Here is a 15,064-nt window from a genome sequence, read left to right as displayed (position 1 = left end):
ACTCAGTACCAATACATGATTGGAGTATAATCATCAATCCCCGCCACCTCCACTAGAACAGTGCTTTTTTATTTTTTTATTTTTTTTAGAAATTTTTATGAATAAAGATTGTAAATCCCAAAATGTTCAAAGGACAACCATGGGGGTAAAAATTTTTCCTTGGTGTGATATTAAAGAAATACCAACTTAACTTAAGGCGGGTCCATTCTAGACTTCCACACTGGCGTAATAAATATCCAATGATTTTAAATCAATCCCGACACAAACAGTTCGTGTTTTCAGATGTAAATCCTTCCTCAGGAGAATCTCTTCGATAGCGTTCGCCAACCTTGAAGAATTCTGTGCCTCGCCAAGAAATTTTTCAAAGTGTAATTCAAGTTTAGCTTGAAATCAAAAATGTTATTCGCCGCGTCAAGCTGGCTGCGTTCCTTTCCGAACCCCCCGGACAAGTGCCTTGAAACTCATTCTTTCCGGTTAAAGTATCTGAACAGGGATACTGTCTGAGCCAATCACGTGAAAGAAACTTGCACCATCCTATCAAGAATACTTTTTCAATTGAAGGACAGATTACGTCAGAAGACGACCTGGTTGAAAACCGTTTTTCAAGTCAGAGCTCTGAACTGAGGGACTGAAGAGGACCTGGTTGGAAACTATTCTAAAGTCAATGAACTTAGAACCTGCGAAACTTTATTGAAACTAAAAAATTGATGCATTTTACCAATCATCAATTTGTTAATCAATGTATTGTTTCCAATCTTGTTGTTGCATATGGAAAAAACTAAACATATACTTGTGTGTTAGCCAGCTGAACAAATCCAGCTACATTTAAGATAGCCGGGTATATTCGGTGGCACAACCACGATGCTGAAAATACCTTGTTAGTTAGCCAGATAAGTTTATCCAGCTAACTAGCTAAGCCACTCAGCAGCTTTATTTTTAGTCTAGTAAATGGATTGTGTTAACTGTGGGAATATGAATCTCTTGATATCTTTGAATTTTACATAGCACAAGAAGAAATACATTTCTGTTTCTATTTCTCTGGTGTTGCACTGCATAGGTTCCAGTTTACTAAGTAGATTTTAAAAGATGTGCGCACGCATCCATGTGCACGCGGTTCCCGGCGCGTGCACATGGACGCACCGATTTTATAACATGCGCGTTCTGGCGCGCACATATTATAAAATCAGGTAGCCACACGCACCTGTGCGCCGGATTTTACAATCTGCGCGCGCATGTGCGGGTGGCGCACGCAAGGGGCTGAATTTGTGCATATTACCCACAGCGACGAAATCGGGCCTTCCCCCGTTCCCTCCCAGTCTGCTCTAATTCCTTCCTATCTATACTATTTTTTTTTTATTTGCAACTTACTTCACTGCCGAAGCTGAAGTCAGTTGCGTGCGCTGGCCGGCTGCCGGTGTGCAAGTCATTGGGACAGTGTACAATGACTCTGTCCCGGCCTACCACCCTCCCCCCCAACCCCGCCCCTTCGGAGAGACCCAGCATTTGTGCAAACTGGAAACTGAGCCCATTTTAAAATGCACGTGGCACGCGCAAGTCCCAGCCACGCGTGCAAACCCCCAATTTTACGCACACAGGCCTTTTAAAATCCGGCCGTAAGGCTTTTTCCATCATTCTGTGTATATGGTAGTAAATCAGGCCCAGAGTCTGGCTTCTTGGGTTTCCATTTCAGTTTTTTGTTTGAATGTTTCTATTTCTAATTTCTAATCACACACTCTTTTATCAACCACTATTGCATAACAGACCAAAGAGTCACACATTTAGGACCAAACACATGTTGAAAAAAACACATTTAACATCGTCTCCTAGCTCATGGCATCATGTGTTGTGTGCTGGGGGAAGATGTACTTTTTCACTTAGCTACAAGTGCCAGATTGCCAGGTTATGGCTCTGCCTATGGGCTTTGTACACTTTTTTTTGCCCTACTTTTTTCATAAAAAGCTTTGGGGAATTGAGGCAGTTTTTGTGAAAGTTTTCCATTTTGCGTTTTTACATTTTTTTGGCTTTAAAAAGTTTCCAGTTTGCACTTTCTTTTTTTTTTTTTTTTTTAAAGAGAGGCCCTTGTCTTTTGTGACTTGTGTCCCCACTATAGTATTTTTTTAAAAGCATATGTTGACACTGTATTAAGAGACTCAGAAATGAGGGTGCCTGGTCAAGAGAATAGTGGAGTATAGTGACTAATGGGCCTTAAGACCAGATTACAAGTGTCAGAAATTTATATCTATATTATAACACTCAAAGATGGACACATTAGTTGTTCTAACGTTCACACAATTATCCTCAGTATTCCCATATTAAGTCCCCATAAGCAGGTTATCCTTTAGAAGGTTTAAAGCTAGACTGGCTTGATCTCAGTTATGCAGGAGTCACAGTCAGGAAAAGAGGCTTAGTATATTGTTGCAGAACAAGATCTGGAATAGGAACCAGGTTGGAGCTGTCTTCTCCGGGATAAATAATGATTTTGTTCCCTTGTTTCCAGCCAGTGTCAGAAGAAGCCATGATGATTACGCACTGGTTTCCTTATTTTAGAATAAAAGTGCCTAGGATGACAATAGCTGTCTGTCAGGGTATCATTAAGAATGAATGCTGCTGCTGTTTATTCTCATCCAAACCATGACATCTTTTGCATTGCATAGGATACCAGGGGAAAGGTTTGTATCCTGGAGATGTCATAGGATTATGGACTTTGACAGTTCTGGTATCTCTCATCTGTCCTCTGGCAAAGGATAATCATTTTTTTGTACCTGTGCAAGCCAAGGGACTTTAGGATGACATGACAGTGAAGAGCTAGCAACATCGTGTTCCGTAGGCACTGAGGCAATGCAAAGTTTATTGAGAAATGATGAAAATTGCGGTGGAGAAGATCAAAAACCTACAAATAAGAACATTATTTGAGATGGCTATTTTCACTGGAAACCCAGATATCTACATTGTTTTATATTCATCATTGAAGCATATGACCAGAGTGCCTTTGAACTTATGCTTATCTTATGAGAAACACAACATCAGTGATGCCTTTCTGCTTAAATAAGTTAAATACTGTTGTTTTTTTGCACAAATCAGGAATGGGGCTTATACTAAGATGGCAGGTACCTCAAGCCCTTTACACTTCCCTTTCTTCCCTTGTCATTCTCTCTTTCTCCATAAGCAATTCTTTTTTTTTAAGACCGGGCCATTTCCTTCTGCTCCTTTCGGCTTCCGGGCTCAACTGGAGGCTGGGCTGAGACCTGATGCCATGAACCTTCATATGCAAGTACCTGGGGATTTACCCCCTCCCCCCACCACCTATTTATACTCCACCTCCCCCCCTCCCCTCCCGAACATACCTAGTCCAGTCATTGGAGTGACAGTCCTCAACCACAGGCTACGCACCAGCCCTCCTTCAGGAACCTTGTCTTCATGGGCCTGAATCTCACCACTAGGTGTCACTCTTGAGTGATGACCACAATTCTACCCCCAATCACTCGGGGCTGTGAACGCTGCCATCATAGTAGCCCTAGCCGATCTGGGGAGCGAAAGATCCATATTGGTGGTCGAATGGGTGGGGGGCCTTCTGCAGGGTTTGAGCACTGTACTGCTACTGAGTCACTGAGCCAGCCTTCTTCAAAGTAATTCTGAGTTGTATTCAAAATCTTCTGGTAGAACTTTCCTTTCAATCTATGTCTGCTGTCTCCTTATTGCATTATTTTTTTTTTTTAATTTTTAATATAAGTACACCACATAAAAAGAAGCAATTACTTTAACAACAATATAATATTGATGATAATGTACAAAAGACATAAAATCCACTAAGACACCAGGGATGAAGGCGCAGGAAATAAAAGGAAAAATCTTCTTCTTTCTGTACAGTGCCGCTTTCTTTAAACTTTATTTCAATCCATATCTGTTTCATAAAACACATTTTTTTTTAAAAGTTATATTGTGTGGAAAACTTAAATATTAATAAGTTAATTAGATGGCACATTTTCTGCTCCCTTACTTTCTGCAGTGTCTCCTTTCTTCAACCAAGTCATTCCTTACACAGTTATTGTTAGCAGAGGGAGACAGATCATTGCTTCCTGTCTCCAGTGTTGTTGCATTACATAAATCCTCACATGCTGCCCTCAGCATGGTGCTTCTTAAACGGCCAATGCCACTCAACGTCTGATGGGGAAATAGCAGTAATAGTGGATTTAAGTCAAGGTGCCATTTTCTATCTAGACTAGCAGGTGGCGAAATAGCTTTGCTTCTACTAAGAGTCCTTTCCTTCAATTCCACTGTATATCACTGGCTACTAATAGTAATCCTCTGCAGGATAGAGATTGGATGTTGAGATTTTTTTTTTCTTGCCTGTTTCTGTTTCTATAATGTCTGAAGTACAAGACTGATTCACTGTCATATTCTCTTCTTACCTTTCAGACACCGAATCTCGAAATCCAAGTTTAGGTGAGTATATTTACAGTTTAGGATATGTTTGCTATTGTACCTATTTCCAGTACACCTAACTTGCTTTTGCTTTGTTTATTCAGCGTAATTCCTATGGGACAGCAACAAATCTGATTCCTCCCTACTTCCTCCACATTTTGCATAATAGTATATCCCAAGGTTGCTTAAGACATGGCACAAGGAATTCATGCTTGCAGAAGAGTTAACTGTGCCAGTAGTGTGGGGAAGTGGTTAGAATATAGTTGAAAGCTTGATCAGTTCCCCTATCCATCACTGAATTTATGACCTTGAGCGAGTCTCCAGATTCTTAGTTCTGTATTCTAACCACAATACTAATTATCAAGTCACCATGACTGTTTGTTTTTTTAATTTGCGACGTTGCTTTGTTGTCAGTTGGCTAGTCTTAGTTGGATGGGAGACTCTGAACAGTAAGTGCTTCAGGAAGTTCAGATGGTGCAACTAATGGACCATCCCACAGAGTGATATCCTTACAAGGACAGTAGAGCATTGCAATACTTTGAATAGTGAATTGTTAGCCCATTCCTAATCAGATCCCAAAGAACTGATTGAGCTAAACAGGACAAACAGGACTACAAGTCTCAGAATATTCTGGAACGGGACTTAAAAAATGTGTGACTTGATCAGTCTATTCCTAGTGACCTGGCTTCACCATTCTGGATCTCCCATTATTTGCCTGGAAATGGGTATTTAACAACGTTGCCCATTGGCTCCAGCTTTGATTTTGCCCATAACATCTGAGCTCTTATTTCAGTTTTCTAAAGAAAAGAAGTCCATAGAAGCAATGAAGCAAAGCCAGGGCTAGCTCAACCTAGCCTTGTTGACATGGAGCCCATCTGGTATCCAACATTTTATGGGTTAGTCTGGGTCACTGTGAGAGAGACTGAATCAATTAACCGCATTGGCATTCCCAGAATTAATTTTTTTTTACCGCTAACTGGACAACACACAGTACACACAAAACTGTATTTAAACTAAAAATAACTATTAATTATAATTAGCTACTTTTAAAAAAAAAAAGATAACATTCTTTGAAAGGCTTTGATATTCCATTAAGCATTTTAGACAGGGTACCTGTGGAATCTGCTTATTATAAATGATTGTGTCTGCTGAATGCTGACCTGGAATAAGTGTTATTACTGTCATCATGCAATGAAAGCAACTGACAAGCCTGCTATGTTTCTTCTTTAACTATGAAACAGCAAGATCCTCCTCCTGTTATTTGATTTAAGTTTGTTAGATAAAATTAAAAAAAAAAAACTATTAAACTTATCAGATAGATAGTAGCAAGTGTTGCCAGGAAACCAGTTGCTAAGCAAGGTTCAGTTCTTGGGAGTGGGAGGTATGTAATTAGCTTTAAATACCTTCTGTGGTTTGTAATTATCCTTTGAAATCATTGACACTCATGAATGGCTGTGTACACAGAACAAGAATTTTAAAGAAATACCACTCTTTTTTTTATCAACAAACAAAATTCTTACAGGGGGAACCAAAGTGAGAAATATTAACGGGGTATCAATCATATCATAGACATGCTAACTCTGCTGAGATGGACTAGCTTCACCACACGCTGAGACAATTGTACCAGCTAGTCCTAACACTCTGGCCCCTATAAAATTGTTTTTCACTCATGGATGGGTATATCCCAACTGGACACGTTTTAAGGAGGAGACTTGGGAAGAACTGAATTCACATACAAACTCTAGAAATGAATTTGTTGCAAAGTCTTTACCTAGAAGATGAGACCACATTACAGTCCTAACAATGTTGTTCTGTAAATGCTGATCCCCTTGCACTGGTGCAAACGTAGATAGTTGAGTGAGTTGGGCATGAGCCTCACTTGGTAACTTCATGCACCACCTAGATAGGATTTTAGACTGTACAGTAAGGCCACAGGGACATAGGTTGCCAGATATTTGGGCAACAGTCTCCCTAGTTTCTGGAAACAGCCCCGTTTCTTTTGGTAGCTGTTTAGACTACCCCAAAGCTTTCTGCTAAGACATTGAAGTAGGGAGGATTTGAGTGTTGTATTACGTATAGGAACTTGTATGCTCATCTGTCCGATGGGAAGAAAAATAAGGAACAAAATATCCCTACAAGTAGTCAAGCTTCTATGATTGATATCTGGAATATATCCCAGCAGTCCAAACCAAAATTACTGGGCAGACTGGATGGGTCAATTAATTTTAATCAGATGCTATCTGCTATGAGATCCATATTCAGTTAGTTTGTTCGGAAAGGATAGGAGCATAAACTGTGAGATTTCAAAATCCTGCCATGCTGACCGGGTCTGATCTTATCCAGATAAGATTTTAGCCAGACAAACTTACTCAGGTAAATCAGAGTAATCAGGAGTATTTTGAGGTGGGCCAAACTTAGCTGAATAACTTACATGGATAACTCTGATATTCAGGATTATCTGGGTAAGTCTGGTCAAACCACATTCAGTTAGCTGGATAACTTTGATTTAATTGGCTATATTCATCAGCATTGTGGCAATACCACTGAATATCTGCTTTACATTATCCGGATAACTTTTTCTGGATAATTTATCCAGTCTGCCTGCTGCTGAATATTGACTTTTATCATTTCTAAAGCGCAACTGGAAATACGAAGCAGAGTACAAAAACCCCTAAGAGAGAGTCCCTGCTTAATGGAGTTTACAGTCTAGTTAAGACAAACTTGCATAAGCTTATCACCACAAAGAAACACAGCTTACCCAGTCACCTTATAATCAACAACCCAAAGACCAGGGAGAGCTACCTTAGAAAAGTCTTTCTGGTATCATAGCATGTGCAATACTGCTAGCAACTCAGGCTATAGTACCAGATCCTAATCATATACCAGTTGCTTCTCTGGACACAAATTTTTAAGCTAGCTTTTCCATGCAGTTTGGAGTGGCCATGATTTGACAGAACTAAACTGCAATATAAAAAGCGATCACCTAGCCCCTGAAGCAAATGGCTTATATGTCGAAACACTAGCAGTGTCAGGCTGACAGCTTCTCTTGAGGCATTTCTTGCAGCGGAGTAAAAGCTGCCAAGGAGTACAGCATTTCGGCTAAGTGATTTCAATTACTGCAGTGAGTGTCCACACTTTGTAGGTGACTGGCTCTCATAAATGACTTTAAATGCAAAAAAAAAAAACTAAAAAAGAAACTTGAAAAAATGTTTCCAGAAAAACAACTGATTATATAATCAGAATATGGTACTTTTGCCAGAGTTGTCAGCAGTATCGCATGCACTATAATTCAAGAAAGACTTTTATAAGGCAGTTCTCCCTATTCTTTGGGTTGTTGAAGACAAATTTGCATGGCAAGCAAGAGTCTATGGGACGTGTTTATTGTAGAAAAGTAGCTAGGATTTAAAAAGAGTTTTTAGTCTGGGTTTGAATATGGCCAGAAAGCATGACACACCAGTTCAGGAAGTCTATTCCAGGCCTATGGCACAGCAAGGTGGAAAGCGCAGAGTCAGGAGTTGGTGGGTGCTTGCCAGGTTCTTGTGGCCTGGATTGGCCACTGTTGGAGGCAGGATGCTGGGCTTGATGGACCCTTGGTCTGACCCAGTATGGCATTTTCTTATGTTCTTATGTAAGGACACAGATGAGAGTATCTTGCCCGATAAACAGTGTTCATAAAGAAGGGTATAGGGAGCGAGAAGAGAAAATAACTAACGAGGAGCTCAAAATGAATGCATTTGTAGGCAAGCAAGAGGAGCCTGAACTGTATGGAGAAGCAGATGGGAAGCCAGTGAGAAGAGGGCTACATGGGCACAGTGATGATACAGGAAGATGAGTCTTGCACTAGGCGACCAGTTCTGATATTATCCATTAAGACCAGCAGAGGATGCAGCACTCACAACCGGTCCTGAAAATACAGAGGAAATAATTCATTTTAATGAGCCCTAGGCATATAGCACTGTATAATTGTGCTGTGCCCCTGCATCAAAACCATTTTCTCTCAGAGTTTTTGCCATTTATTCTGAGCTGTTGCTGTAACCATCAGGAAAGTCACTGGGCTAAACAGCACCCCAGGCAACGGTTGCTTTCAATGCTCCCATTCCTTTTCAGGATCTTGTGTTCACAAACTCATAGACAGTCTCAAAACAAAGTCGGACTGAAAGATGTTGGCACCCAGGGCAGGCTAGTAATTTGGCGCCATCACCGCCTCCCCCCTCCCCCCCACACACACACCCCGATGAGGTTTCAGCACCCTATTGGATAGCACCCCAATAGGTATAATTGTTGGCCCACTCCATAATCTGGCTCTGTTGGCCCGCTCCATAATCTGGCTCTGACTCTAAAGGGCAGCATGTTGTACCCCTAAATCCCATAGATTGCCACCCTGGGCAGTCCCCCTTGTTGCCTACCACTTGTGATGGCCCTGGTGACTATATTGCATCATATCAAGGGAAACAAGGTGAGCCAATCCTGGTTATCCCCCATCACATACATGGAGATGTGGTCCTGTTTTCTTAGGGAAATCAAAACTACTTCTCCATGTATGAATTGGTTAAAACAGGGATGTCTCAGCTTGTCTCTCTTGACATGGAGCTTTCGGATCACCCTATGTGGATTACTAAACTGGTCAACCTGTAGAATAGAATAGCTTCTTTACTTATTAGGCCATTACTACTTTTGGACAAACCTATATGTTCTTTTTGTGAATTGCCATCTATGTTAAAATTAATTAGCCCTTGGAGCATTCTCATTTTTTTTAAAGTTTCCATGCAAGTTTATAGTTTGTTATTAAGAGAATAAGTTTATTTCCTCTGACCCTTTGCAAATGGAAAGATTTCTGTCTGATAAAAATGTGGTTAAATAAATTTTGTTTGGAACATGGTGGTTAGAGGGAGTAGGAGTATAAGGGTCGATGTGTAGGGTCTATTTAGGGTAAAGTATAGTGGCTTGACTATTATGGTTTGATTTAATTCAAGATTTGATTTTCTTCCCCCTCTCAAGATGTGGAGTTTTCATGGAAATATAAATATTTTTTTTTTTTACATTTTGTTAATTAGTATTGTTTTTTTCTTTGGGATTTATTTTCTTTGCATATATTCATGATTAATTTTCATTAAGTCATTTCTTAAATGTATTAAATATTAATACAGAGTAAAAAAAAAAAAAATAAATTACCCTAGTCATTTCTCAGTAAAAGCTCCTCATGCTTTCATTAAATTATGACTAGAGATACAAATTTATCTTAGAAATTTGTAGTGAAGGTTATTGCTAAAATGACATGAAATTCAGGACTCCACCAGTGTCCTTCATTCATATATCAAACGTGATGCATTGCATCTGATATGGTGACATTTTTTGTTGACTTCTATTGAGAAGAGGTCTCCATGACTCACTTGTACCACAATCTTTGCATGTCATGGGCTCTGAGATTAAAGGGGTATTGCCAGGGGCACAAAAAAGGAAGAAACTCATTTGAGAATGGGATCCAGTGTGCTTTCCTGGATATCCCCTTCTTCCTTTCTCTCTAGTCCCAAGAAAGAGCATTTTTCAATTACAAATTATGTCAAATGCGACATCAGCCTTAACATTTTTTCACTAGTTTTAAGAAGTTAATGATTTAACATCCTGTTTGCTGGCTAGCAGTGGCTCCGGGATTGATCCCTTTTCTTTTCTCCCGCAGCCGCTACTGGCGCCGGTGGAACAGGTTCTGCCGAAGGAAGTGTCGAGCTGCAGTAAAGTCCAATGTTTTCTATTGGCTGGTGATATTTCTTGTGTTCCTCAATACCCTTACAATTGCTTCTGAACACTACAGCCAGCCAGACTGGTTGACAGAGGTCCAAGGTAAGTAATGGTGCCGATGCCATCTTTGCACCCACCAAGAGACAGTGACCATGTAGCATGGGAGAGAGAGAGAAGGAAAGTGGTAAAGGAAAGGGAGAGACAGCAAAGAATAAGCTAGCAAGGACGTGCATTCATTTTGAACAAATGTAAAAAATGCGACTAATGAAACCATTTTTGATTTGTTCAAAATATCATCCTATGAAAATAGCCCAACATTGGGCCAAGGCTGCATTTTTCAAAAGTTCCAGGGCCAGTTGGCGGCCACCCAAGCCTCCTTATTTCCCCCTTCCTGGATGCTGCATGGAAACGGTCAGGAACGATGCCCAGTTGCTCTTACCTGGATCACAGAGCTTTTAAAATGGTGCTGTCCACCTGGTCAAATCATTGAAGTGATGTTACTTTGGTGCTTTCCATGATACAGCTGGTACCATTTTGATATACATGATATCACTCCTGCCTGGAAAGAGGGTAAGAAGGGGCTGAGGTGGGAGCAACTTGGCCTCAGCACTTAAGAAGGACCTGGCCTTGGCCCATACAGGGCAGGCCCTGGCGCTAGGCTCTGGCACCAGACCTGGCCCAAGGCTAGGCCTCCGTGCCGGGACTAGAGTCTGGCCTAGAGTTAGGCATCTACACCAAGCCCAGCCTAGGACTAAACCCTGAGCCAACTTGGGGCAGTTTTTTGGCATGGAAAGGTGACAGGAGGCCCATTTTATTTTATTTTATTTTATTTAGTAGTTTGGGATTTTGTTTGCTTGGGGTTTTTTTGTTTTGTTTGGCAAACAAACAAACTGAACCAAAAATTATGGGTCTGCTTGCATTTTTTTTTTTTTAAAACAGATTTGCTGTTAAAATTATATGTGAAAGTTCTAACCCCACCCAGACTCCACCCCCGGAATGCCTCTCTCCTATGTGCATAAAAATATAGGCATACAGCACATATGCTTGTTATTTTACATTCAAATTGGTTGCACAGTTTTCTAAAGGGCCATGTCTGTGGGTAAAGTACCATTTTACCTGCAGAATTCCCTTGAAAATTACCACCTAAATGAGTTTAATTTGTCCATATGGCAAAGTATGATAGAAGTTTTCAGTAGTAATCTTGGATGTATCATTTAGGAGATGTGTTTGCACTCAAGGGGCAATGAGGTGACCTATATCAGCTGGAATGCATCTCACTGGCTTGAGGATGATATCAATAGGTTGACTTTAGAAGTGACTTTTCTTTTCCAGCTTTCCTGCCCCACAATTCACCAGAAGAGGAGGAAAAGACAACAATTTGAGTTAGGCAAAATGACCACAATCAGCAATTGTATTCACAAAACCCATCACTAATCTGTGTTTTTCACCCTTGGGCAAGTTTAACACCATTGTTATTGCCAATAGCAATATAGCGAAGGCCTCCACTGTACTGGGGGAATTTTGAAAATATTGTAATCTGTTATATTTTCTGCCTTTGCAAGTCACCTCAGTGTTAGCAATGTGGATTGGACGGCTGCATGTATCTGTTTATTACCTGTATGTTATCACCAGATACTGCAAACAAAGTGCTGCTGGCTCTCTTCACGGCGGAAATGTTGCTAAAGATGTACAGCTTGGGACTGCAGGCATACTTTGTGTCTCTCTTCAACCGCTTCGACTGCTTTATCGTTTGTGGAGGAATCCTGGAGACCATCCTGGTGGAAACCAAGATTATGTCTCCTCTGGGTATTTCTGTGCTGCGATGCGTCCGGCTCCTGAGAATATTCAAGATCACCAGGTACTTTTGCCTGCTTTTAAGATGGTTTCCATGAGGAGAAAAAAAAAAGCTGGTCAATTCAAAATGAACCAAAGATGATGTCCCCTAAATTTACTATTCAGTTGTTGGTTGCTTGCATAGGCAACCAAATGGTATCATTTTGCATTGATCTGATTAAAGTGAGCCTTGAAAGATGATCACAAATGTATTGGATTAGTTCATCAAAAAGATGTCATCTATACTTTATTTGTGTTGGATCTTCTCTTGGATCCATTTGTGAAACTATTTTCTTTGCTCTTTGTATTCTATGAATATTCTACTAAAAGCATGATTTTAAACATTATCAGCTGTTAATCTGTGCCATGCAGCTGATTCCTCCTCCTTAAGCAACGTCACCTGTCCTTCTTGGTTTTGTACAACATTCATATCCATAATAAGAAATGTACTCATAAGAATGCAGGATTTTTTTTGGGGGGGGGGGGTTGCATATTTGCAAAATCTATAACCTGCCACATAAAAATTTCTGATCCAAGTGTAACCCCTCTTTCTGCGGGGGTCACCTTCAGAGAATGCAGAGGTGGTGAGTGACTGCTGCTGTTGTCCCAGGATGAGTCTTAGTCTATCAAGGAACACCAATTGGGGATCAGAAATCTTGTGGGAGGCTCAAGGGGAGACTTACCATGAACTCAATGTCCACACAGATTTGTTGGTTCCAACAGAACAGAATTTATTTAAAGTCCAGAGATTTCCAAATCTTCAATAGAATTCCCAGCAACGATATTTATTTGTTAGGCTTTTTATATACCATTGTTTAGACTAGCCTTCACAACAGTTTACAAACATTTCAAAACATATAAACATTTCAGTAAAATATGTAAAAAATAAAATTAATAGTAAGAACATAGTAATTAAAACATAAAAGCATAAAGTAAAACTATGATCATAAGAACAATTAATAAAGCAATTAAAAGAATACAAATTAAGTAAAATTGTAAAATAGTCTATAATTGCATTAAAAAAGTGCTATGCAAATCATGATCAAAAGAACAGTTAGTAAATCAGTAAAAAATGTGCAAGTTAAGTAAAATTGCTTCTAAGAAATTGTGGTAAATGACATTTGGGCCGATATAGTACAGTGCTCTCTGATGTATGCGCGTCCTATTGGATGCGCGTTTTTGACGCACTAGCGTTACCCCTTATTCAGTAAGGGGCCGAAACGCGCATCCAACCCCCCGAACCTAATAGCGCCCACAACATGCAAATGCATTTCTTCGGGCACCGGGAAAGTGCACAGAAAAGCAGTAAAAACTGCTTTTCTATGCACCCTCTGACTTAATATCATGGCGATATTAAGTCGGAGGTCCCGAAAGTTACCAAAAGTAAAAAAAAAAAAAAAAATTTGAAGTCGGCCCGCGGCTTGCGGGTCGAAAACCAGACACTCAGTTTTGCCGGCGTCCGGTTTCCGTGCCCGTGGCTGTCAGCAGGCTCAAGAACTGATGCCGGCAAAATTGAGCGTTGGCTGTCAAACCCACTGACAGTCGCCGCTCCGGTCCAAAAGGAGGCTCTAGGGATGCGCTAGTATCCCTAGCGCCTCCTTTTGCCTGTTTTTACCGCCGGGCCTAATTTGCATAGTGAATCGCGCGCACAGGAGAGTGGCCTGCGTTCGCCCGCTCTCCCGCAGAGTTTACTGTATCGGCCCAATTAAGAGGTAGTCAGATTTTAACCAATGCCTGCTTTGTAAGCCAGCTCAAATAGCCAGGTTTTTAGGGCTTTTTTAAACAAGTTCAATTTGCAATCTTAGATCCACTGGTAAAGTATTCCATAATTTAGGTCCCACAAGTGATATGGCTCTCTCTCTGACCGTGATGAGTTTAGCTGAAGAAACTGAAGGGATTGAAAGTAACTGTTTATTGGAGGATCTTAGGTTTTAGTTTAGTTTAGTTTATTGGTTTTTTTATATACCGACACATCAGACAAGCCTGCACATCGGTTCACACATGATAAAAAAGGTTAGAAATACAATGATCATAAATAGTAACAGCTAAAAACTATATAGGGTAAAAGAATAAATTAGCTGTTAAGAGAGATAAAATCATAGATTAAATAAATAACATAATCATAAAACATTAAGATAGAAATTAAACTAAAATATACAGGGGATAGCTCATCAGAGTGGTTTGCTTATTTCTGGTCAGGCTGGTTAGCTGATTTATATTCTGCAAATGCGCATTTAAACAGCCACGTTTTTAAATCAGCTTTAAATTGCTTTTTTTCAGTTGTTAATCTCAGTGCTGTAGGTAAAGCATTCCATAGTTTTGTTCCTGCAATGGATATAATACGATCCCTTACATGGGATAATCTAGCTGATTTGATAGTTGGTATTGACAGAAGACCTTTGTCTGCCGATCGCTGCGGAGTGTGTAGCTGAATGACAGCGTTCATCCAATCTACTTGCTCACCGTAGATTGCTTTGTGCAGGGTACAGAGTGCTTTTTATTGGATTCGGGACTCAATGGGAGGCCAGTGTAGAGATTTCAAAATAGGTGTCATGTGGTCTTTTTTTCTACAACCTGAGAGATATCTGGATTCAGTTCCCGTAATCAAAGGAGAAATAGCTCAGTCGGCAGAAATCCTATTAGATAGAGAAACAAAAATCAGCCTGTACTCCCAAGATCTTCGGGGTAACATTCCCATGGATATGGACTCCTCATTGTCACTACAGTGATCTGAAACTTGTAACTGTCACAATTTAAACTCACTCTTCTACTCTCTCCACTCTTTCTTACTTATGTTTCCCCAAATGCCTGTGGAAGCACCTTTTATGCTCTTTACCAAACTCATCTGCTTTGGGGGAATGACACCTACTATCACTCAAACATTAACTATACACTTCTGTGGTCCTTTCCCCAAAGGGGAATTGGATGCAGGCAACAACCAAAAGAGCCCGAGGTCTACGGTCTGGGGTACTGAATTGCAGACATAAGGCAAAAAGCACAGGACTGCTTCTATGGCCAAGTCCATAAGCAAAGCACGTCAAGCAATACTGTCTGAATTTTTAAGAAAGCTCAT

General features: G+C 40.4%; 1 protein-coding gene across 18 annotated transcripts in view; it reads left to right on the top strand.

Moving 5' to 3' along the window:
- CACNA1C (calcium voltage-gated channel subunit alpha1 C) overlaps positions 1-15,064 on the top strand; it is a 1,539,476-nt gene that overhangs the window by 1,141,145 nt on the left and 383,267 nt on the right. For all 18 annotated transcript variants that reach the window (XM_029599882.1, XM_029599881.1, XM_029599874.1 and 15 more), the window contains 3 exons: positions 4,417-4,443; positions 10,100-10,260; positions 11,791-12,016. In XM_029599882.1, the coding sequence (XP_029455742.1) occupies positions 4,417-4,443; positions 10,100-10,260; positions 11,791-12,016 (414 nt within the window). The remainder of the gene's footprint in view (positions 1-4,416; positions 4,444-10,099; positions 10,261-11,790; positions 12,017-15,064) is intronic.

The sequence above is a fragment of the Rhinatrema bivittatum genome, chromosome 4, assembly GCF_901001135.1.
Source record: "Rhinatrema bivittatum chromosome 4, aRhiBiv1.1, whole genome shotgun sequence".
Classification (NCBI taxonomy): Eukaryota; Metazoa; Chordata; class Amphibia; order Gymnophiona; family Rhinatrematidae; genus Rhinatrema; species Rhinatrema bivittatum.
This window is presented reverse-complemented; position numbering and strand designations above follow the sequence as displayed.